Source organism: Tetranychus urticae, chromosome 3 (genome assembly GCF_039701765.1).
Source record: "Tetranychus urticae isolate SD_2017Ah chromosome 3, NJAU_TeUrti_SD_1.0, whole genome shotgun sequence".
In the NCBI taxonomy this organism is placed as follows: Eukaryota; Metazoa; Arthropoda; class Arachnida; order Trombidiformes; family Tetranychidae; genus Tetranychus; species Tetranychus urticae.
Genome location: NC_142960.1, coordinates 20112352 through 20136297, shown reverse-complemented (window position 1 = coordinate 20136297; position 23946 = coordinate 20112352). Strand labels below are relative to the sequence as shown.

Below are 23946 nucleotides of genomic sequence, written 5' to 3'. Positions count from 1 at the left end.
AACTGTTCCAGAAGTAACTGAATTGCCTGACGTTCCAGTTTGTTTTGATGGTGCTTATATGATAAATTGGACCAAAGCCCTGCTCGAACATCCCCAATTCAAAACAGTATTCAAAATTCCTCGATCAGTGAATACAAGAGATGAAGCGGCCATCCGAGTTCATATATTTAAGTTGTTTGATAAAAATCAAATCATGAGACTGACTGTCAAAAACTTGACGGTTCGCCAAACTGGTAATTTGTTTTATACTAAAGATGAGTTATTTGATTCCGTATCCATAACCAATTTAACAGCCTCTGAAAGTAAAGATTATTGTGAGATTCATGCATTGACTCGTAAGATGCGCTATTGTTCTGTAATTGCTTGTTCCGTTAAGAAAGTTGTGACTCTTTCGAATCTGGAAAATGCCAAGTCTTCAATCAGTCCAAATATCTTGACCATTCGAATCAAACAACAAATCTTTGACTATGCACCCAATTTTTTCATCACTTTAGTGCCGCCTAAAATAATGCCGCGAGGTAATCTACTTCGATGGGATACAATGAGTGTTTACCATAAGGAACCAAGATTTTATAAGATGCATTATTTCATCTTTGAACGACGACTACTTCCAGCTCCTTATGCTACCAATTGCTTTGATTATCACACCCTCGGTTACAAACAATCTATTGATATGAAGGATAGTTGTTTCAATAACGAGTCTATGAAGATGTTTGGTGTACCATTTCATGCATCAACCTTGAATCTCAGTATTGGTATTCCTTTTGGATCGGTGAAGTATGCAGAAAATCAATTCAACACCACATTTCGAAAGCAATTGGATACCATTGTAGACACTTGTTTCAAGTTAACGGAAAGACCAGACTGTTACCGAAAAACTTTCATAATTAGACCAAGAAATCCTATCATAACAACAGGTAATTGCTCAGTAATTGCTTTTGGATCGATTAAAGAGCCAAATATTAAGGTCGTGTTGGAACCTAGGCTGATGTGGGTTGATATCATCATCACAATTGGAAGTATTTCGGGTACTTGGTTTGGCTTTTCGATTGCTGATCATGTTCCACTAATTTATCGGTCATCTTGGAACAAAGTCTCAAGCTGGATTCGTTTCCAACCAAAAGCAGAGAAAACTAAAACTCGAGTTATCCGAGAACTGCAAAGACGAGCGTCAAAAAGGTTGCCAAGTATATATGAGCACTACCATTCACCACTTGGTTATAGAAATTATCCGAGATTCTGAATTGAAAGTTGTTGACAAGTTTATACCAAATTTTTCATAGCTAACTATATATTATTCATGTATTTTTATCTTAAAGTAATATAATGCGACCAACATTTACAGAATATCATGATGGAGACGGAGAAAATAGATATGAACTCCATTCGACATTGAAACTAGAAAATGTATCTTTTAATGTAGAAATGTTTAATTTATAAAAACAGATTTGAAATGTAATCACTAGAAGGCTTTAGATTTAAATAGGAATATAGAGATGATTGAGAATAGCATAAAACTTCTTTTCGTAAATATTTATTGGCCCTGAAAAGGGCCGTTTTTGGTTTAAATAATGAAGGGGAGGGTCATGATGATGATAGTGGTTGTACACAGAATTAAGCTTTCTTGTCACTCTTTTTGGGTAAAAGAACAGCTTGAATGTTAGGTAAAACACCACCTTGAGCAATGGTTACTCCAGCAAGAAGCTTATTCAATTCCTCGTCGTTTCTGATGGCGAGTTGAAGATGACGGGGGATGATACGAGTTTTCTTGTTATCTCTGGCAGCATTACCAGCCAATTCTAAAACTTCAGCAGCCAAATACTCAAGTACGGCAGCCAAGTAAACTGGAGCACCAGCACCAACTCGTTCAGCATAGTTTCCCTTTCTCAAGAGACGATGGATTCTACCAACAGGGAATTGAAGACCTGCACGGGATGATCGTGACTTGGCCTTTGACTTAACTTTACCTCCTTTACCACGTCCAGACATGATTAATTTATTGAATTGAAGATGAAAACAAAGTCAAAAAAAATCAAAAAAGTGTAAATAAGATTATTGAAAGATTACTTAAACAGCTGAAATGAATGATTTTTCAAGCTCAAGTTAGTTTATATACTCCACAACCAGGGTGCTTAAGTCACTAACCAATGAGAAGAGCCGTAGTCACAGCAACAGCCAATGAGAGTGGAGATGAGTCCTAGTTTACGTCCGCTTATCCTTAAACACCCTTTGTCAAAGTATATAAACTAAAGATAGTGATTTTGCTTGACATTCATCAATATTGTTGTCTTACGTTGATATAATCTTATTTCGTGATCTTCATTTAACACTCTTTTGATTAATTATGCCTCCTCAACCATCAGGTAAAGCTGTTAAGAAAGCCGGTAAGGCCCAAAAAGCTGTACGAGCTACCGACAAGAAAAAGAAGAAGAAGCGACGAAAGGAATCCTTCTCCATCTACATCTACAAAGTGTTGAAGCAAGTTCATCCTGATACTGGTATCTCATCTAAAGCCATGTCTATCATGAACTCCTTTGTGAATGACATTTTTGAGCGAATTGCCGCTGAAGCCTCAAGATTGGCCCACTACAACAAGCGATCTACCATCACTTCTAGGGAGATTCAAACTGCTGTCCGACTTCTCCTTCCTGGTGAATTGGCTAAGCACGCTGTGTCTGAAGGAACTAAGGCAGTTACCAAATACACTTCATCCAAATAAATATTTCATTCTTCCTGACCCTTCCCTTCATTATTTAAAACAAAAAACGGCCCTTTTCAGGGCCAATAAATATTTACGAAAAGAAGTTTTATGCTATTCTTGATCATCTCTCATCTCTCTCACGAGCTCAAACATATCTGATAACGTTGGTTTTGTAAAAATTTGTTTGAATGACACGAAATAGAAAGTTTTCTTTGTTACATGTGACTCATGTTAGGATTGTTAATAACTGAAACGACTTAGAGCATTAAAATAAACAGAAGCTTAAGAGTTTATGATTAGTCTAATCCTCTAATTAGAAAAATTATATTCTAGAAGATCTTTAATAACACAAGATAGTTTATGACTGAATTTTCTTGCACCTAACTCAATACAATGTATCTCTCTTTTCTCATCATATCACAAGGGAAGATGTACAATAGAAAAATAATAAGCATCAACAATATTGGTGAAGGTCTTTTTTATTCAGTCAAATGCTTGGCTTTTTCAGCGAGTAATGCAGTTCATCAGGCGACTCTGAAACGAAAAGAAAAAATATAAATTAAACTGATTCTGTGGTAAATAAAGATCCAATTCCTTACCTATTTTCTCATCTTTCAATAACTTATACAAATGATGTGAGACGTTAGAAGCAGCGGCCATATGTAGATGTTTTGGAGTATCCTGTAATTGAAAATTAATTTCATGAGAATTTTGATCTGTGAATGACATGATTTCCAAGTTAACCTTGTAAATGATGGATACGATTTCTTGGATCGTTATGCCTGATTCGCTTTTGGCTGAGCCAATGCAGTCAAGGATTTGCTTTTCACGAGCTAGACGGTGATTTATATATTCCAAGATTTTTTCTTCGGGCTTTGCAACAGCAGGACCATGGCCAGGGAAGATTATGTCAGGTTTAAGAGAAGATATAATCTGAAGTGAGTTTAGATAATCCCGCAAGTCTTCGAAAACCTAATTAAAGACCACAATTAGATTTAATTTTAAGTGTCTGAATTTGATTTCTGATTTGTAACTCACAGCACTTCCTTCTCCGAGAATACAATCGCCACTGAATAACGTTTTATCTTCATTCAAAAGTAAAACAGCGTGATCTTCGGTGTGACCAGGGGTATGGAATACTCTGATCAAAAAATGTGCACAGAGTAAATTATGCCAAATAATTCTGGTGCATTTTTCATTTTTGGATTACCTTAAAGTTGTCTTATCATCAACTTCAATCGTTTGTTGATCTTTCAGGTATTCATAGGTTAATCGACTATCAGTAATATCATTTGCATCATTTTTGAATTTCAGAACTTTGCAGTCTACAAAAAAAAAGAAACAAGAGAATTAATTTCATAGTAATTAATGAGTTAACGTTCAATGAAAAAGACTAATTGCATTAACTTACTTGAAGGCACATTTGACAAACCTAAAACACTCAATAGACCACCAATATGATCATCATGCCAATGTGTTATGATGATATTGGATAGCTTAATTTGATTTTTTTGCAGCACATCTTTCAAAGTGCCAATATATTCTTTGTTGTTATTTTCGCCAGTATCAATAAGCACTCTATTATCACCTGTACCAACCAAATAAGTATTTGTACCTTGTAGAGTAAACGGACCAGGATTACATCCCAAAACACGGATAACTCTCTCGGATAATTTGGTCACTTTAGGTATAATCGCAGACATAATCACTAGTAGAAGAAAAACCAAAAATCACAATGAGTACAGCAACCTGTTGGCATTAACCGTCAGCCTCGATAACAGTTATAGAATATATAAAGTACAATTAAATTGGACATTGATCATCAAGACAATCTATTGTTTACATGGAAACAGGAAAATATCAGATGCACTTCAAAAAAACAAATAATAATCACCAACGAGCTGTGTCTTTCTCTCTTTCCAATCAGTAAATCGCGATGACTATTAATAAGCAATTAAAATAACCAATTAGTTGTAAAAAATAATACAAATGTAAATATAAAATGCACAAGAAAATGTAAACAATTTATTCAAGCCAAGCCAAAAACTGGTTTGAACATCTTCAACCCCAAAGAGAGGCAAAATAAAAATGGAGGGAAAATTGAAAATCAACAAGTCATGATAGTAAACTTTGATTTAAACAGTGAGACTGTTAAAATTGTTGATTGAAAAGGGGCTAGTGAAAGATGGTTAATGTTGATTTTAAAAAGAGGTCAGGGAAAGGTGGACATTAACTATTTTATTGGTTCAATAGGGTAACGAAATGAACATTTATCAGTAAGTGTGGTTCATTGAAATTCAAAATGTATTCACATATAAGTAAGGAATAAGCCAGGCTTCCGTAGATGGTATCAGTGAAACGGATCAATTATCATCATGATAATAAAGCTTAACGTTTGATCGTGCAAATTTTCATTCTTCATGCATCATCATCCTCATAATTATAATCTACACCATTATTATTTTCATTTAAAGAGTATCAAAATATCCATATTGACGCTTCTTCCAAACCCTAATCCAAATTGGACTTTCATTTAAACAAATCTTCTTCTCCATCTTAACCGTCTGAATACATTTCAATCATTATTTCAGCATTAACTTACACTTGATTAACGTGATTTATCTGAATGTTAAGGTTGCCAATTAGGGTAGAATCAATTGTTACAAATTTCCAATCCATATTATATGGAAAAGTAAATTCACAAAAACCAAACCCATTTTAGTGTTTCTTCAACAATCAAACCATCAAAGCTGTGCCAAGTTGATTAATTAGAAGATATCATCAATCAGCTTCGAATCAATAACTCAAATCCTTAATTTAGCATCAATCAAGTGATTTAAGATTTTTGAACAAAAACAAATAATTTGCTTGTCGACCCTTGGATCCACTTTTGCTTCATCTTGCCATATTGATATCCTTCAAAACAGTATCAAGCCAAAATTGAATGAAACGATTAAAATGAATTTGATTATCTTTTGCTTTCTATTCATTGTTCAACGACAATTAAACTTGAATATTTAATAATTGAAATCTTTGGTTACCTTTTGCTTAAACTAATGTTTACAAAGTTAAACCCAAATAGGTAAATGGATACTGCTCAGGAATATCATTTGATTTGATTTTAACAAGCTTGCTCTTGTTAGAGTAACAACCTTATTAAATCTTGTATCAAACAAAGAAAGCAAATTAGATGATTAATCATTTTGTAGGTCATCTTGAAATGAACTTTTCAAAGACTGTCCATCTCCAGCTTGGTCACAATTTATATCAACAACAAAGTACCATTCACCTTACCCAATTACAATTGAAACAAAATACTAACCAATTAAATGGAAACTACAATTGTTAAAATTGATAGATTATCGTTCAATAAGCTACATTGATCTGGGATAGTTGATAATCGCTCAACAATTCATGTTCATCATCTTACGATAGCATTACCAGAAAAAAATCATTAATATAACGAATTACATACATTTTTACATTTTTATATCAATATATTGATGGTTATCAATCACTTGTCTTTCAATATCAATCAACAGATTATCATGAAATTTGAAATTATCATTGAATTGAACTATTTGTAATTGAAGGATAACAAGTTGATGATTCTAATTAAAACAGGCAGCTAATCAGATTCAATTTATAATGAATAAATCATTTTGGTGTAACGCCAATTACTTGTCGATAACTTATTCATCAATTGAATCTAATCATTTAAACTTGATTAATAGCTATTGAAATTATTTTTAACACTTCTTCCTTTGAATCAGGTTCAATTGAAAATTAATAAAAGCATCCAAGAAGAAATATATTTAAAGGTAATATTTAATCAACTCAACATTGTTGATAATTTTTGGTTCCCGTCTTTGAGAGTGTGAATCAATTGTCAGCAATTAGATTGTTCAAAGATGATTGACCTTTGATTTCATTTTATGCATTTTCTTGGGCAAGGTGCAAGACTGAGAACAGGTTGATTGTTGCCTTGATTGATCAGACAATCTAATAATCAGTAGCCATTTGAATCATAGTTTCAACTCGCCACATTAATTGAATTAAAATGTAATCGATGAAATTGCAAATCCCAGCAATTGCCAATTATTAACCGTCCGCAATCATCACGCTTAGCATCCTTTTGCCTTTCCATAAACTGCCATTTACTCGTTTCATTATCATCATGCATCTCTTTACCGTATTATTAAAAAATTTAAACACAGCAACAATTGTTATCATGATTTAGCCATTCCATTACATGACATGAATACAAGGCAGCAACAAAAATCGCCATTTAACAGCAAAAAATGAACAAAATTATTGTTGTCTGGAGAAACATTGAATGAAGTTAGCCTTTAGAGCTTTGGTCAATAGTGAAGATCCGTCATCGTCCCATTACTATTCATTTTTGATTGCAAATAATCAGAAGAGTTATCTTGATTTAAAATGTATAATTAAGGTACCTCCAAATTGGATGCTTTTGCGCGCAAAGATCAGATCAAATGCCAACAGACTGGCTTTGACACCCTTTTCTGGCTCCTCATACAACAGCCAAATTAACTTTGAAATTTTAATCAACCTAAAATGAAGCCAAAGTGTACCAAAAGCTCATCTTCATCTGCCACGAACCAAAATATAATAACCACTTCTGATTTCACATTGTAGACATCATGGCTTGATGATTGAGTTGGGATTTTGTTCAATAGTTGGTAAAATTAACAGACAGGTAACAATCCTTTACTGGCTTTTCACAGTTTAGTCTAAATCTGTTCCTCGGTTAGTTGTTACAATTTTTATGGTAATTCATGGTAAAGTTGATTCTTTTCTTCTGCCTTTTTCAGTCTCAAATGCTTTATCCTCTTGTTCCCCATTATCATCACCAGCTTATTGCAATGTTGAAGCAACGTAAGTTCCTATTTCAATTGATCCATATCCTCATCAATTGGCGTCTACAAATCACGACTAACCATGAATACGGTCATTTATTCATACTGTTTATCGGCAGCTTCATCACCACCACTTATCTTCATTATCATCTTCTTTCCATTCAGTTTGTTATCTGAAAATGAAATCAGGTGAAAAAAAACGAAACAAATGAAGAAGACAATTATTATTGTTTATGTTTTGGCATGATTTTGTCTTGTATTTAGTTAAAAATAAATCACAGATTTATTCATCAGATTTAACGTTAAATCAAGATTATTAAGATAAAATCACAGTTTACTGACTTACATTTTGTCCTGTTGTATATATTTTTGGTGAAAATCAATCAGTTATTAACAAGATTAATAAACAAGATTATAAATCTTGTCCATAAAAAATAAAGATACCATCAGCTTGTCTTGTTTTCACATATATCTTATTGTTTGCATTCTGGTGTATTTATTTTGAACATAAATAATCCACCATTACCATGTTAATCACGGAAGACCACTTGGATTGGATGAAGAAGAAGCTGTTGTAGTCTTTAAATCATTTCCGTACAGTTAAGCTTTCATTAACATTAAACAAAAGTAAACTGTAAGTAATTTAATCTCAAGATCATCTTGGAGGCAAGTTCTTACCATTTAAGATGACAAACGTCTTCCGTTGGCGTGATCATTAGTAGTAATCATTATCATTACCTGGATCATCATTTAATACCACCATTACAATTATCTTCATCAGCATCAACATACGTATCAAGAATAACCAAAATGTGAACAAGTAAATTAATAAAAGCCTAATTGACAATCAACCCCAGGGTAAAGGCTAATGTTAACCAGAAAAGCCGAGCAAGCGAAAGGCTTCAGTTTAAAGGGTAATTAGTAAATTGCCTTTAGATGTAATCATCGCATCAATTTAATCAAGCCAAGGTGTCATAATACCATAAAATGAGTATCAATTATTCAAGAAAAACAGGAAAACTCCATTTAACCAAGGTTAATAGTTGAAGATGATGATGGCAACCAAGAAAATTGTAACATGAAAAATGTCATTGAAAAGAGACGCACAAAATAAGACATGAACATTAGATTAGTAACATGGTAAGTATCAATTAATAACTAATGAAAACGGATAAAGATGAATACTCACGTTTACATGATGAATAATCCAGTCTAGACCATGAACCGATTAAATTGATTGAATTGAAATTGATAGCCAGTGTTTAAAATAAAAGCGCCTAAAACAAAAAACATGTGTTAAAAAAATACACATGTGATAATGGAAGACTTGAAAACTGTTTATTGCGCATTAAATAGGAGCTTGATACGAAAGTGCTCATTTTCCGTTCATGCGGTCAATTGTACAATGACCAAACTAATCATCAGATCAATTACAAATACAAACAATATTAGTGAGTATAATATGGTTTCATTAAAACATTCATCTGTATTATCACAATTGAAGTTTGTTTCCTTTAATAGACAAGGTTGATTGAGTTAAATGCAATTTACAATTTTTACCTTTTCTCTGCCATCTTTTTTGTTGTATTTTTTTCAGGGTTAATAATGACTTGATAATGACCTGACTACGATTCACTTTAATCAGTTGAATAGCGTGAAATGATGATGGACTCAGAGCAGTGATCGAGAGAGACTCTGAGAATGATGATTAACATGAAGACCTGTTTTCCCAAAAATCAAGTTAAAATGGTCTCTTCTTCAACCATTATTATCATTATTATTATTAGAGTTTTATTTCGCATTTATCATCATAAAATGTGATTCCTCACTTGATCTAATTTTTGACCAACAATTGGCATAAAACTGATTACAAGTTGTAAAAAGAGCTACGAATTGGTGTTGAAAATTGTTTCCACGATTAACAAGTAGGACAACAATAATTTGTGAGTTTACTTTTTGACTTGATTTTTTTTGCATTTAAAATCTTGATTCAGTTATAAATATAAGTGGATGATAGGATTGAATTAACTGAAACCACCAAGAGTTCAATAATTGTCTGATTGTCTTCCATCAAAAATTAATAGCCCATTTCCTGAATGATTACCATTAACTTTTCCTCTCAATTGATTTATATTTTCCAATCAATTCTGAAAAAGATGAAAAATCAAAGCAAAAACGTTAAATTTGACGAATATTAAGACATCTTTTGTAGTAAATTAAGGTGAGCTTCAAGTTAATTGTATCAGGTTTTATCTAATTATCCACTAAATAACCATTCAATTGTTTTCTCGGGTAAATTTTGATTTGACATTTGTATTCACAGTTATTATTAGCGTTTTAATAAGATGGATTAATCATTGAGACCAGCAGTGATTGTAATTTGGACGATACATTTTAGGTTTTAAATTTCCAGTGAAAATCATTTTGTCCTCCTTCAATCAACATGTTTTAATTCACTTTTTGAAACGTTGCTCTTGCATTATTATAACAGGTTGATTAATTGTCAAGCAAATATTTGGAAAGCTTTATCATGATTCTCATCAAAAATGGTATTCCTTAAAGATTGTCTTCATGGTCATGTACATTGGTGGGTAAAAACTCATCTCAACCATGAGAAGAGAAAGTCTTAATGATAATCAGAATCCATCCGGGTAAACAGATAGTAAACAAAAAAGTAAACAAGAACTGAAAATGAGAAGAAATGAAAATTATTGACTGTCCAAAACAAAAAATACCAATAACAAGGTAATCTGATTATTTGTGATTATGAACATGTCTACTTACATTAACAACAGATTTAAATTATCTTGACAATATATCATTTGTATTTGCTGGTGTCAGATAAGCGCAAACGTGTATGTATACATTTTTTGATTGAAAAGATTAAAACGTGAAAGATGAAGATGACCCAGCAATGCATAAGCAGAAGCTAATAGGCTTAAAGCCAAGTAAATAATGACCTGGATAACGGTAAACCAAACAGTGTCCACTTTGGCTAGAGAAAAAGAAAGAGAGTCAAAAGAGAAATAAATTATTAAAAGATAGATTGGAATTGGTCTGAAAGGTGGCTCAGGAAAAAAAGGTAATATTAATATAAGAAAAGGTGAAGTGATAATAATACATGAAAGTATCGATGAGGGTGAAAGACAATAGGGTGGGGAAGGATTGAAGGTGGCCATGGAGTATAAGCGCGGGAGGAGGTCAAGGGCCCAAACGGGTTAACGAGTGACTGCGATGAGGATGAGAGCGGGAGAGATGATGATAATAAAAGAATCAGGTTTGAATAAAACTTGATCATGATGATGATGATGAAGATGTGTATGGAGGAGAAGCGCAAAAACTCTTCATTTCACCGGCTCACCGTTTCTTGGATGCATCTCTTTTACCATTCTCCTTACGGTGGCCTAATTGTATTAATATAATTGTTGATGTGCACAAACAAACAAACAGGTAATCAAGAGAAACAATTGCTTGGAAAAAGAAGAACAAAACATCCTATTGACACATTATGAATTTTCATTCCAATTAACTTCAGTTGAAGAACACATTCATTTATTTTGTGTTGTTTTCATTGGATCAAACTCTATCTTAATCAACAGCAACTTCACCAAACGTTTCAGCATAACCATTGACATCATTTGTTGGTTAATTTTTCAGTTTCAGTTGATAACTCAATGTTGTTATAAGAAAAGCAAGTGAATCGTCTTCATCAATTTGGGGTTTCACTGTGTTACCACATGTAAAATGAACCAAACCAATGTTTCGTGACCAGTTGATTGTATTGGAATCATAGTTTCTGGATTACAAGGTATAAAATATGATGAGTGAAGTGCCAACGGTTCCTCGGATTAAACAGCTGTTAGTCAAGGAGAATAGCCTTTGTCAATTTTATCCAGGAAGGTCTGTGGTAGCCATTGGAACAGGACAATCAATATGTGGTGTTACCATAACCATTTTTGGTGTACTCATTTATCCTCTTGAATCTTCTCCAGTTAACCTTTATTCGGCCATTTGGATTGGTTTAATAGTCATTGTGAGTGGTCTTTTGGGCATTACCTCAGGTCGAAATGATCTCTCTCTTATATTGCTCAAGATAAACTTTTTCACCGCTATTTTCACCACTGCGGCCATTTCTTTTGTAACTATTGTTGCAGCCAATGGACTTTTACTTTGTGAAACGAAAGATCTTGTTGTTGAAATAGGTGATCGTAAAGAGATTATATCGACCAGTGAAAAATGGCGTCCACCTGATCTCCGTCGACCTTTGGTTATGATTAACTGTATTATATTGATAATCTCAAGTTTATCCTGTCTGCTTTCGTTGATCAATTTCTGGTTAACGGTTAGAGCTCTCATCTTTTATTACAACCACAATGCATCCACCATTTTGGGTTTAACAGACAAACCAAAGGCTGATGTTGATGGAATCAAACGTCGTGATCGTATTGTTTCTTGGATAATTGAACAATCATACGAGGTATCGCCAAATCTTAACAGTTGTTCAAACAACAATAGTTCAGCAGCTCGTTCACCATACAATTCAAATGGTCTATTATCAACTACATCAACCCTCTCGACCAGAATCTATTCATACGGACGAACAATTCCTTGATCCTTACAAATTTTGAGACCAAATTCTGGACCATCAACAAGAATGTGTTTGGCCAATAAAAGGAGTATTCAAAATATCATTTAATCACATACCATTGGTAAGCATTTAGTATTCAACGTGTAAGAACCATCAATCAACCATGAACCTAAAATAATTGTATATTTTTTAGTAATAAGCTTTGTAATAGCAAAGATAAATTAATAATGTATATTTTTGTCGCTGTATATACATATGCCATTATAATTACCATTATAAACCTGATGATAGTCCATTATTATCCAAAACTGTTGCTATCAATTTACTCTTCTCCTTTTCTGTACAAATGAAATCAATGATATCATTTAACCGAGTAATCACAGAATAGTCATCATCCATTGATCCAAATAGATGAGTAGTTGGATGAAAGTAGTTTGACTCATGCAAAGCTCTTCCGCACTCAATGTTTCCATTGTATGTTCATTTTCCGTCTTCTCCTCCTCCTCCTCCTCTCATTACCATCAATATAAATTTGAGATAATCTATCCTTCATTTCTTTGTGACCCGGGGCATGGTAATCATTAAACAGCATCTAAATTCCATCTATGAGAATAACCTAAATTTGTCATTTAAATGGCAAAGAACTGAATAAGTTTGAAGTAATTAGTGTCCTGAGAATGGTGACAGAAGATTAGTAGGAAAAGAGCAGCTAAGTTATTACCTTTCATGAGTAATGTGCATGGTGGACAATTAAAGTCAGGTACATCAGGTTCACTTCGTTTTCCATCGCTATTCAAACAATCAACAAGTTCCTGGGTTAATCAAGATATTTAAAGCAAAAGAGATTTCTCATCAAAGTAAAACATTTGTCAGCATTTTCCTTCCTCCTGATAATACTTGACTTTTTGAATCTTTAATTTTAACCCCCTTGATTACCTTTTAAGAGACACAATTGAAACCAAAGAAAGTAGAGTCGAAATTGTTGTTCACAACAAAAAAAAGAATCCCATTCAAAGATGAAATAACTGGAAAAAAATCGTTGCCCAAATTGAAATTTGTCAAACAGTTGTCATTAGGTGTGAACCGCAGCTTTGTCATAGGGTAATTTTCATCAATGTTGGTGGTAAAGGCATAAAAGGGCTATTTTTGTGAGATAAATTTTCTTTTTTAAACTCCAAACACAAATGAACCTGAATTAACATAATCAAGGATGGAGAAACAAAAAAATTAAATCAAAGTTAACGGTAATTGGGGAAAGCAAGGGCAGAAACACAAGATAAGCTGAGAAAATTAAGGTCAGTCGTTTCTTCATCAACCTCAACAGATGATGATTTGGTTTTTGTTTAACAAATTATTTGTTGACTTACCTTTTTTCCATTTATTTCTTCACTCATCTCAATTGTTCATTTATGCGTCTATTGTGAGTTGAACCTGAAAAACAGTCAAAAGATTATTACTTTTGTAAACAACTATTATATAATGCTGAAAAAGTCAGCATTCAATGCGCGGCAAAAAAATCGTTACTTTAACAGTCAACTTGTTTTACATAAACATTTCTCTCTTATTATGTGACCCCTAATTGTGAGTTTTGTTTTCAACTCAAATTGAATTGTGGTTGCTTCTTAATTATTTGAACTCAAATTTTGTAACTTTCCATGATTCCAAATAAATTAGAATCTTAGTCTTACTGTTCTCATAATAATGCAACTATTTACATTTATTGGTCGCGAAAATTTTAATTGAATAGTTTTTACCATGGAAAGCAAATCGATACAAATTTTATTCTTCACGAGTAATTTTTTATTCATTGAATATTATCGATGGTCATGTAAATGATACTTGATACTTGAGAATTACAAGTTTTTGTCGTACAATATAATATAAAATTATGAAAGGAACGAATTCCTTATATTAATTAAAAGGTTTAAAGATTAAACCACATAGGATTTAAATAGTCTCTTAAATATAGCGTACTTTATCTAGTAAAGTAAGCGCATTAGAAGCTGCTTTTCGTTTAGCTAATGTCAAGTCTTTGTTCGAGCCCCATCCAGTTAAAACGGGAACATCTTTGGCAGAATCTCCAATTTTTTTCAAGAAAACCATAACATGATATGAACCATCTTTATCATTTTTAATGTCCACGAAATTGGTCTTTAATCCAACTAGCGAGCAAGCTTTATCAAGAGATGCTATATAATCGTTAGTCTCGACATCATAGTCAATTATTGCTATTACATCGTCCAGTTTACGTTGCATTGGATCATTGACATTACCGAAAAATTCCACTATTTTGTCAACTTCCGAACTATCTTTTTTCACAGATACAGAACTATTTTTCAACTGTTTATGAAAAAAAGATCGATATTAATAAACTGATAAATAGTAGTTTAGCATTAAGATAAAGTCAAGTCAAATCAACACGAAAAATTTGAATCAAACCGTAATTAAATTTAAAGCTAGAAATGTATTTTAAACTAGATATTGCAAAAACACTTTTTACACAATCTCTAGTGAACGTAAAAGTTAGATTTATCTAATTATAATAGAATTGTAAATCATAGAAAACATTAGATTAAAGGGAGGAATATCCATGTATAAAAAATAGATTTTGAATCTAAAAAAGTAACTATTCTTCGACTGGATGCAAATTTTCAATAGTTGGTAATGACTCGACTTTTTCCTTTATGGCTTTTACCGAATCATCTTGGGCATCATATAGTCCTTTAAGCTCCAGAAGCCTTAGCATTTCTTGTGCTGCAATCTTTTTACCGCCCTTCTTTGACTTGTCTCTTCCTTGCGAATCAAGGTCTAAATTCTCTAATTTACAGGTAATTGTGAAAATCTTGGCATGTGGTGGACCATCTTCTTCATCTGTCAGATATAGTGGAGGTGCCCATTTCTTTTTCATACAAATTTCTTGTAATTTGCCAACAGGGTTAGATTTGTCTACAGCTGTATCAGCTTCTTTTTCACTGTAAAATAAATTAGAAAAGAATAATTCATTAATATAAGAGATGATATGATTTATTCGTATTACGAACCAAGGGACGGCTTCTTCCAATCCGGCAAGCTCTTGAGCTGCTTCTTCATCCTGTTCAGCGAGAATCTTCAATGCTTGGAAAGCTGCAGCTTGCTTTGCCTTCTTTTTACTGAATCCAGCAGCGATAGCCGATAGTTGAGTTTCTAACATGCATAATGAAAATACATAACATTTATAATTAAATTATAGGGGCGAGAAATTATGAATAAAAAATACTAACCTTCAATAAAAACACGGAAAGTAAAAGTTGGTTCATGGACTCTGCCTTCCTCGGAGATCATATTATAATCAACGGTCCAGTTATTCTTGGCACAAATGTTTTTAAGAACATTGATTGGAGTCTTAGCGAGCTGAAAAAGTTGAATAAAGACAATTAAATTGTAATTCACAGAGATAATCGAGGATAATAATGTAGATAATAATTCCAATGTGTTAAGCTTCATTGGGCGAAGGAAATAATTGTCCATATACTGGGTGTTATACTCACTTCCATTATAAAACAAATAAATTAAAGATGAATAAAAATACTTATGATGATACAAAGTAGAGTGTAGAAGAGTGAAAGGTAACTGCGATAAAAACAACGAGAGAAGGAAAGAGAATTCACTTGGCTAATTACTTCAAGTACACTGATCAATGTCCATTATTGAGTTGATTTTATATTATTGAAGAGGATCACTAGAAGAAACTCACTGTTAATATTATTGGTCAAATGTTTTCTTAGATATCACAAATTTAGCAAATCAAGAAATTCGGTTTAACTTAAAAAAATAATCAACAGAGAACAATAACAGAGAACATCTGTTTACTTACATAGACACAGACAAAGAAAGAGAGAAAAAAGGAGACAGACGCGTTGAAGACTTTTTTGTGGTTTTTTTAAACTTTCATTGCTTGGAGCAAGGAATTAACAAATCAATTTATTTCGCCACTACTTAACTTTCAATGGACAAATCAATTTATTAAATCAACTTTGTTTCTGTCTCAATACACCACAAAAAAACGTTACTCCAACAGTCAACTTGTTTACATTTTTCTCTTATAATGTGACCCCTAATTGAATTTTGTTTTCAACTCTAATTGAATTGTGGTTGCCTCTTAATTATTTTCACCCAACTTTTTTAGTTTCCCATGATTCAAATTAATTTAAATCTTAGTCTTACTGTTCCCATGTTAATCCAACTGAACTTAATTTGATTCCTATTTTAGTTTTACCCTTATTTACAATATTCATTAATGCTTCATCCAATTTCAAGTTATCCATCTTTTCATTTCTTTGAATAACAAACTAAGCACATCAGCTGGCTCAATCTTAATCAAACATTTATCTGAAATTGATTGTCATCTGTCAAGCCATCCTCTATAATAAATGTTGATTTGAGTCTGGACTTTAACGGACTGGTGAGTGACTCTTCAATTGAACCAATGAAATGTTCAAAGTTAAATGAACTGATGATTGATTGCGGTGAACAAATCATTGTTAACTGATGTGATAATGTTACCTGTAAACATTCAGATTTGATAAATTTTGAATTTCGTGGAGTGAAATAGCAACACTTTCACAGATTAACTTTAATTACATGTCAAGTTAAGAAAGCGATTATTTTTCTCATGAAAAGATTGAAATGAAAATTGTATACAAACCATTGAAACCCATTCTCAAAGTGCAGCAGTGATTGTAACATTTCCCATTTCAATTGTGAACAGTTTATGAATAATAACAAAATCATCCTAAACAATTAACTCTCGTTAAACTTAACTAATTAATAAAAGTTAAAATTTGAAAATGAGAAAAGGTTAAAGACATAATAGTAATCATTACAATTGGAAGATTTACTGCTAAAAAATAAGATCACCAGGTAATAAGAAAAAAATTATTTTATTATTACAGATTACAATCGTATATTACAATTAAAGGTTTAATGTAATTCTGATTTAATTGTTGATTCATTCCAAATGTAATTGTTCGAGCAAAGCTCAAGCCTCATAACCAGCCATAAAGGAAAGACAATACAACGGCAGTTCAAATAGCAATTGATATTCTTACCATTCAGTAACATTATTGTTACCATTCAAATTAATTAATTCAAGTCAAGATGAAATGATCGTATCATCAATAGTTTTATGGTTCAATAAAAATGCTAAATGCTAGACTCAGATTATTCACTCTCAATAAGATGCTTTCAAATAATGTATGCTTCTCAATCAGAATTACCGAAATCTTAATTGCGATTTTCTGAAACCAAAGCCTGAGAGGATGAAACCCAAGCTTCTCGTTATCATATCCGCTTGAAACGTTAACTGCTTTAATGAAAAAAATCAAAAAAATTAACTAATTCAGTATCACTAGAAATACAATTTGAGTTTGAAGGAACAATTGCATAGCTTTTAACCTTTGGAGCGAGCTTCCAAGTCTTTGAAATGCTTCACTTTTACTGACTCAGAAAGGACAGATAATTCATTACCATGTATTTCAATTTAATAAAAGAAAGTGGTTTCTTAAAATTAGATCTGAAGTTATGGCATTAAGTCCAGTTTCATCGTTAGGAAAATAAAGCTTTCGCACTTTTATTACTCTTTGAATTTCCCTCTTTTAGTGAAATTATGTTGTGTAACCTGCAAACAGCGAGCTGAATCAGCTGACTAGTTGAAAATTCCGTCATGATTTGCTCAGAGTCTTCTGTAATCTTAAGTTGTTTCTTATTAAACTGCATGACAGTTAATCGATTTTTCAACTCGATCGTTCTCCATTTACACCCATTATTTTGTGATATTTCATCGGATTAATTGAAGTGACTTGGATGGTTAAAATAACATTTTTTGATTGGAAAAGTGCAAACTGATATTATCTATGACGACTATTTTGATGGTTTAACGTAACATGGCTGCTATTTTCACGTTTAATGTTATCAAAACAATCGTCCGATTATAGATTGTCTTGATGACTAAAGCTGTGTTAAAGTGTCTTCAAGTCCACAAGCACTCGATTCAAACTAATTTAACTCATTAGAAGAAATCTCCTGTCTTCATTAGAGTTGATGAGCATCAAAAATTATCAAAGCTAATAATATTGTCAACGATAATGTCAGCTATTATACCTAAAGTGACCAAATTATCTGAGAGAGTTATCCGTGTTTTGGGATGTAATCCTGGTCCGTTTACCCTTCAAGGTACAAATACTTATTTGGTCGGTACCGGTGATAATAGAGTGCTTATTGATACTGGTGAAAAGAACAACCAAGAATATATCAATACTCTGAAAGATGTTCTTTCCAGCAGTCAAATTAAGCTATCCAATATTATTATAACACATTGGCATCCAGATCATGTTGGCGGTTTGTTGAGCGTTTTGGATTTACCAAATATCCACCCAGGTAAGTTATACAACATCCTTTTTTATTTTTACCCCTAAGTTTGTTGTAAGATGTTCAGTCTTTAACTGTTTTTTTTTCTTGTACTCGACAGGCTGTAAAGTTTTCAAGTTCAAAAATGATAAAAAAGATGTTATAAATGATCAAATTTCATATGAGTATTTACGAGATGAACAAAGCATTGAGGTCGATGATAAGACAACCTTAAGGTACATTATAGTTTCATGTTGTAAATAACAATACTTTAATGATTCTTTATCTTTTGCTTAGAGTATTATTCACTCCTGGACATACCGATGATCATGCTGCTCTACTACTGGACGAAGAAAAGTCAGTTTTTGCTGGTGATTGTGTTCTTGGTGAAGGAAGTGTTGTAAGTTGTCATGAACTTCACGAGTTATAAATTTGTATTTTAAGGCATGAAATAAGTCTGTTTCTAAAGCATAGAATTTATTTCAACATAAAATTGCGTCTTCATTTTCATTGAAACTTTAGATCTTCGAAGACCTCAGTGACTATTTGAAATCCCTGGAAATAATCGCATCTTTCAACCCAGTTAAAATATACCCAGGCCATGGCCCTGAAGTGTACAATCCTAAAGAGAAAATCAATGATTTGATTGGGCGACGGATGAATCGAGAAAGGCAGATCATGGAATGCATTAGATCTAGTGACTCGCAAGGTACCACAATTAGTGAAATTGTTTCCATTATTTTCAAGGTATGATATTTTAGTACTTTACCAGGAATTGAGTATTTCACAGCAAATTATTTTATTTATATTATTCAGGATAAACCCAAAGAGCTACACCCTGTTGCCGCTTTCACTATAACTCATCATTTACAAAAACTGTTGAAAGAACAAAAAGTCGGTAAGGCAAATTTTGAAATGTGATACATTTTGGACTTGAATTAATTGAAAAAATATTATCAAATCTCTTTTTTTCAGAAACTGATGGCCTAGCAGACCAGGCGCATTATTGGATTAAGGGTGTTCGCAATCAATGTTTGAAAGGACTTTAGGATTTCCATTGTTTTCTTTTTTGGCTTGAGATATCTATTTTTTTGATAATATATGATAATAACGTTATGTTAGTTTAGAGACTTGGACTCTAATTTCAATCTTTTCTTAATTATTTTCAAATAGACAGAATTAACTGTTAAGAACAGTAATTTGTTGGAAAACATTTATTGGTTGTGAAAAAGTTAAATGTTAATGAATAGTTTTTGATTATATGGAAAGCACATCGACGCAAATTTTATTTATCACAGATAAATTTTATTTATTGAATATTATCGATGGTCATCCGCATGACCCTTAATAGTATTACTAATATTGTAAGGCTTTTTCGTGCAATATGGTATAAAATTATGAAAGGAATAAATTCTTTGTTTCAAATATTTTAATTAAAAGGTTTACAAATTAATACACAGGATTTAAATATAACGTACTTTATCTAATAATTTAAGGGCATTAGCAGCTGCTTTTTGTTTAGCTAATGACAAGTCTTTGTTCGTGCCCCATCCAGTTAAAACGGGAACATCTTTGGCTGAATCTCCAATTTTTTTCAAGAAAACCGTAACATGATATGAACCATCTTTATCTTTGTTAATATCCAAGAATTTGGTATTTAATCCCATTTTCGCGCAAGCTTCATCAAGAGATGCGATATAATCGTTAGTCTCGGCTTCATCGTCAATTATTGCTATTACATCGTCCAGTTTACGATGCATTGATTCATTGACTTTTTTGAAAAATTTAGGAATTTTATCAACTTCCGAAATGTCTGTTTTAATCGGTACAGAATCACTTTTAAACTGTTCGGTAAAGAAAAAGATCAATATTAGTAAACTGTTAATAGCAGAATGTCAATAATTAAATAATAGTTTGACATTAAGATAAAGTCCAGTCAAGGCAACACGAAAAATTTGAATCAAACCAAATTAAATTTAAAGCTAAATGTATTTTAAACTAGATACGAAACGTAAAAGTTAGATTTATCCAATCAGCATAGAATTGTAAATCATAAAAAACATTAGGTTGAACGGAAAAATATCCATGAATAAAAAATAGATTTTGAATCTAAAAAATAACTATTCTTCGACTGGATGCAAATTTTCAATAGTTGGTATTGACTCGACTTTTTCCTTTATGGCTTTTACCGAATCATCTTGGGCATCACATAGTCCTTTAAGCGCCAGAAGCTTTAGCATTTCTTGTGCTGCAATCTTTTTACCACCCTTCTTCGTCTTGTCTCTTCCTTCCGACTGAATATCTAAATTCTCTAGTTTACAGGTAATGACAAAAATCTTGGCATGTGCTGGACCATCTTCCTCATCATCTATATATTTTGGAGGTGTCCATTTATTTTTCATACAGATTTCTTGTAATTTGCCAATAGGGTTATCTTTAGTTTCAACTGGAACAGCTTCTGGTTCACTGTAAAATAAATTAGAAAATAGAAATATATTAATATATGATATATGATTCGATTTATTCGTGTTACGAACCGAGGGACAATTTCTTCCAACGCGGGAAGCTCTTTAGCTGCTTCTTCATCTTGTTCAGCGATAATCTTTATTGCTTGAAAAGCTGCAGCTTGCTTTGCCTTCTTTTTACTGGATCCAGCAGCTATGGCCGATAATTGAGTTTCTAACATGCATAATGATAATGAAAATAAATGATAATTGAAGGGGCGAGAAATTATTAATATATAATCACATACCTTCAATAAAAACACGGTAAGTAAAAGTTGGCCCATGGGGTCTGCCTTCCTCGGAGATCATATTATATTCAATGGTCCAGTTATGCCTGGCACAAATGTTTTGAAGAACATTGATTGGAGTCTTCTGAGAAAAGTTCAATCAAGACAATTAATTGTAATTCACAGGGATAAATAAAGGATGATAATATACATGTTAATTCCAAGGGGTTAAGTTTAAAGTGTTGGGTGAAGGAAATAATTGTCCATATTGGGCGTTATACTCACTTCCATTATAAAACAAATAAATTAATGATGAATAAAAATACTTATGATGATACAAAGCAAAGTGAAGAAGGGCTAAGTTTATAGAGAACGTAGCTGAGATTAAAACAATGAGACAATGAAGAGAAGTCACTTGGCTAATTACTTCAAGAACACTGATCAATGTCATTTATTGAGTTGATTTTATATTATTGAAGACGATCACTAGAAGAAACTCATTGTTAATATTATTGGTCAAACGTTTCCTTAGATATTACAAATTAGCAAATCAAGAAATGCGGTTTAACTTAAAAAACAAAGATTAATAACTTATGTTTAGATCATGTTTTCACTCACAAGGGAACTCCTCTCATGACGTGCTGATTTTGATGGGACAAGCTCCCAAACAAACGTTTTTGCGGAAGCGACCATGGTGGTCATAAGTGAAATAGTTACCTTGTTGGACAGAAAAAAAGAAAGATTCAGGGACGGCGACGACTTTTTTTGTGGGTTTTCCAAACTTTCATTGTTTGGAAAAAGGAGTTAACAAATAAATTTATTGAGTTAAATTTCGTTACTATTCAAGATCACAAAAGATAAATTATCAAATTGTTTATTTAATGCAAATTGATTTAATGAATTTCCCATGCTTCTTCAAACGCGGATACTATTTTTGTACATGCGAGTGCTCCTGACAACGGATATTGGCTTATTGAAACGGTTTCGTCAACATAGTCAGCTTCAACCTGTCCATGAGCCATGGCACCAATCACAACTACTAATGGAGACTCGTCTGTTGGAACTAGTTCTTTACAATGAACTAGTTTTTTACACGAGAATGAAGTGCCTATTTTTTTGCATCCGATTGGTAAGTGCGATTGTACTGGATTCTTGATAACCTGTGAAAAACAAAACAAAAAATGGCCGCATTTAGTTGAGTTCGGTTGAAAACTTTGTTTTACATACCTTCAAGAGTCGGTCAGATCCTCCGGCAGCCCTTATACTTAGTTTATGTAGGAGTTGTACTGAAAAAAATGAAAACGTAAAATTAAGAATTTGAAAACTATCTAAACAAAAGTAGAAAAACTTACCCATAAGATTAGCAAATCTTTTGAATGTACGAGGGAATCGTGTTGCTGGATTTATTTCAATAAGGACATTTTGTAAGGTGTGAATGTAAACTTGAAGGAGTCCAGCTCTATTCAGAGGACTGTCAAACAACATTAATAAACACTGTGGATAAATAGGAAAGAAATAGTTAAAAGCTATAAAATAAACAATGAGAAAATGGCCACTTACCTGATGAGTGATATCTGGTCGACAGAAAGCGGGATCTTTTTTATATTTCCGAATCTGAGAAATGTGGTCATCACAATTCAACAACTCAAATTTATTACCAATTTTCACAACTTCTAAATTTGCATTTTCCAATACAACGATCAACCTTTTGGATTGGTCTTTGGCTGTTTTGAAAAATTTAGGGCGAATGATTTGGTGATTATTTTCTCCTGAAGATTGTTCCTCTACTTCTTCTTCTTCAAAATCTCTTTTCATATTTAAATTAGTATGAATTCACTTTAGTAAAAATTTATTGGAATTATTAAAATAAATAAAAACTGGAAACACGTTTTAAGGAAAGACTTCAAATGCTAAACACAAACAAGCAAGATTTTGAATTTAAAAACAGCTGGTATTCATCATGCGCTTGAAGCGCCAAATTCAAAATAAAAAACTCGTAAATAAACAATTCTTATCTCTTATCTTTAGTATTTGAATTATCGATGAAATATGAATATTGAACATGTTACAATTTCAAGCAGTTAATAAACTTTTATCTTTACTGAAATTTTAGAGTCGTGATCAGTACTCTCAATGAACAATGTTCAAATGCTAAATGTACAAGAGATTGAATCCCATAAACACTCACAAATTGTGAGTTACATAAGTTGTATAACATAAGATAAAGATTGGAGTGTAAGTAAATTATTTTTATTATGAATTAACTATAAAAGTGATTGCCTTTTTTTAATTTGCTAGACTCAAGAAATTCAAAAATGGATATTTAGATTTGTTTCTGTGCCTGTAAAACTTAAACAGAACTGTTTGGTCTGAGCGAAGCGAGTGTCAAAAATTTGTTTGTCAAATGAAAAGATCACTTAACCAGAATTTTTTTTCATATTTATTTCTGAGGATTAATGTACCTTGTTAATCATGATATTTTTATAATCAAATTCTAGAAAATCTAACTTTAGCAATTTCTATTGAAATATGTAAAAGCGAGTTATCTATTTTTCATTGAACTCAAAGCTCTAACAAATAATGACATTGTAGTGATTAATAATTCAAATGAATTTTCTCGATGCTCGTGTACTGACGCTGACGCTTATCAAATTTTACTGGT

General features: G+C 32.3%; 6 protein-coding genes and 2 long non-coding RNA genes across 13 annotated transcripts; 2 read left to right on the top strand and 6 right to left on the bottom strand.

The window, feature by feature from the left end:
- Nucleotides 1-1392: 1392 nt before the first annotated feature.
- Nucleotides 1393-2077, bottom strand: LOC107364817 (histone H2A). Its single transcript, XM_015932261.3, has one exon. The coding sequence runs from the start codon at nt 1987-1989 to the stop codon at nt 1615-1617; it is 375 nt and encodes a 124-aa protein (XP_015787747.1). The 5' UTR covers nt 1990-2077; the 3' UTR covers nt 1393-1614.
- Nucleotides 2078-2089: 12 nt separating this feature from the next.
- LOC107364816 (histone H2B) lies at nt 2090-2994 on the top strand. The gene has a single exon (XM_015932260.3). The coding sequence runs from the start codon at nt 2345-2347 to the stop codon at nt 2717-2719; it is 375 nt and encodes a 124-aa protein (XP_015787746.1). The 5' UTR covers nt 2090-2344; the 3' UTR covers nt 2720-2994.
- On the bottom strand, nt 2991-4731 carry LOC107364814 (endoribonuclease LACTB2). 3 transcript variants are annotated; one of them, XM_089269134.1, is made up of 7 exons: nt 4503-4731; nt 4113-4409; nt 3912-4026; nt 3740-3842; nt 3446-3673; nt 3301-3382; nt 2991-3235 (listed from the first exon to the last, which is right to left on the bottom strand). In XM_089269134.1, exons 1-7 carry the CDS (start codon nt 4522-4524, stop codon nt 3189-3191), a joined length of 894 nt encoding a protein of 297 aa, XP_089125260.1. In that variant the 5' UTR covers nt 4525-4731; the 3' UTR covers nt 2991-3188. The 3 variants fall into 3 exon arrangements, with proteins under 3 accessions (XP_089125260.1, XP_015787744.2, XP_015787743.2); XM_015932258.3 differs by having other exon boundaries at nt 4596-4731; XM_015932257.3 differs by having other exon boundaries at nt 4600-4731.
- Nucleotides 4732-6511: 1780 nt separating this feature from the next.
- LOC149093575 (uncharacterized) lies at nt 6512-9267 on the bottom strand. 2 transcript variants are annotated; one of them, XR_016199812.1, is made up of 5 exons: nt 9142-9267; nt 8771-8858; nt 8260-8601; nt 7928-8186; nt 6512-7754 (listed from the first exon to the last, which is right to left on the bottom strand). It is a non-coding gene; the product is annotated as an uncharacterized LOC149093575 (long non-coding RNA). The 2 variants fall into 2 exon arrangements; XR_016199811.1 differs by lacking the exon at nt 9142-9267 and having other exon boundaries at nt 8771-8874.
- Nucleotides 9268-12647: 3380 nt separating this feature from the next.
- Nucleotides 12648-13246, bottom strand: LOC149093574 (uncharacterized). Its single transcript, XR_016199815.1, has 3 exons — nt 13106-13246; nt 12891-12958; nt 12648-12785 (listed from the first exon to the last, which is right to left on the bottom strand). It is a non-coding gene; the product is annotated as an uncharacterized LOC149093574 (long non-coding RNA).
- Nucleotides 13247-14613: 1367 nt separating this feature from the next.
- Nucleotides 14614-21713, bottom strand: loqs (double-stranded RNA-binding domain-containing protein loquacious). Its single transcript, XM_015932379.3, has 9 exons — nt 21570-21713; nt 21306-21429; nt 21091-21232; nt 20743-21019; nt 20020-20397; nt 15697-15708; nt 15430-15559; nt 15211-15352; nt 14614-15141 (listed from the first exon to the last, which is right to left on the bottom strand). Exons 1-9 carry the CDS (start codon nt 21573-21575, stop codon nt 14796-14798), a joined length of 1557 nt encoding a protein of 518 aa, XP_015787865.2. The 5' UTR covers nt 21576-21713; the 3' UTR covers nt 14614-14795.
- On the top strand, nt 16069-19870 carry LOC107364931 (endoribonuclease LACTB2). Of its 3 annotated transcripts, none has more exons than XM_015932382.3 (7): nt 16069-16610; nt 17929-18583; nt 18675-18789; nt 18851-18953; nt 19076-19300; nt 19370-19451; nt 19529-19870. In XM_015932382.3, exons 2-7 carry the CDS (start codon nt 18292-18294, stop codon nt 19600-19602), a joined length of 891 nt encoding a protein of 296 aa, XP_015787868.1. In that variant the 5' UTR covers nt 16069-16610; nt 17929-18291; the 3' UTR covers nt 19603-19870. The 3 variants fall into 3 exon arrangements, with proteins under 3 accessions (XP_015787868.1, XP_089125261.1, XP_015787867.1); XM_089269135.1 differs by having other exon boundaries at nt 16249-16610; nt 18003-18583; XM_015932381.3 differs by lacking the exon at nt 16069-16610 and having other exon boundaries at nt 17880-18583.
- Nucleotides 21714-22142: 429 nt separating the features above from the next.
- LOC107364932 (ribosomal RNA small subunit methyltransferase NEP1) lies at nt 22143-23196 on the bottom strand. The gene is made up of 4 exons (XM_015932383.2): nt 22845-23196; nt 22637-22778; nt 22512-22570; nt 22143-22444 (listed from the first exon to the last, which is right to left on the bottom strand). Exons 1-4 carry the CDS (start codon nt 23097-23099, stop codon nt 22178-22180), a joined length of 723 nt encoding a protein of 240 aa, XP_015787869.1. The 5' UTR covers nt 23100-23196; the 3' UTR covers nt 22143-22177.
- Between the last annotated feature and the right edge of the window lie 750 nt (nt 23197-23946).

Coding starts and splice junctions, on each gene's coding strand:
- LOC107364816 (XM_015932260.3), top strand. CDS start 2,345: ATGCCTCCTCAACCATCAGGTAAAGCTGTTAAGAAAGCCGGTAAGGCC.
- loqs (XM_015932379.3), bottom strand. Junction 15,353..15,429: donor TTTCCGTGTTTTTATTGAAG/GTTAGTATTTTT, acceptor TATGCATGTTAG/AAACTCAACTATCGGCTATC. Junction 15,142..15,210: donor TTGGAAGAAGCCGTCCCTTG/GTTCGTAATACG, acceptor TTTATTTTACAG/TGAAAAAGAAGCTGATACAG.
- LOC107364932 (XM_015932383.2), bottom strand. CDS start 23,099: ATGAAAAGAGATTTTGAAGAAGAAGAAGTAGAGGAACAATCTTCAGGA. Junction 22,779..22,844: donor GACCAGATATCACTCATCAG/GTAAGTGGCCAT, acceptor ATTTATCCACAG/TGTTTATTAATGTTGTTTGA. Junction 22,571..22,636: donor AAGATTTGCTAATCTTATGG/GTAAGTTTTTCT, acceptor CATTTTTTTCAG/TACAACTCCTACATAAACTA.
- LOC107364931 (XM_015932382.3), top strand. CDS start 18,292: ATGTCAGCTATTATACCTAAAGTGACCAAATTATCTGAGAGAGTTATC. Junction 18,790..18,850: donor GATGATAAGACAACCTTAAG/GTACATTATAGT, acceptor TCTTTTGCTTAG/AGTATTATTCACTCCTGGAC. Junction 19,452..19,528: donor GTTGAAAGAACAAAAAGTCG/GTAAGGCAAATT, acceptor TCTTTTTTTCAG/AAACTGATGGCCTAGCAGAC.
- LOC107364817 (XM_015932261.3), bottom strand. CDS start 1,989: ATGTCTGGACGTGGTAAAGGAGGTAAAGTTAAGTCAAAGGCCAAGTCA.
- LOC107364814 (XM_089269134.1), bottom strand. CDS start 4,524: ATGATCAATGTCCAATTTAATT. Junction 3,383..3,445: donor TCGTATCCATCATTTACAAG/GTTAACTTGGAA, acceptor TTTCAATTACAG/GATACTCCAAAACATCTACA. Junction 3,236..3,300: donor ATTGAAAGATGAGAAAATAG/GTAAGGAATTGG, acceptor TTTTCGTTTCAG/AGTCGCCTGATGAACTGCAT.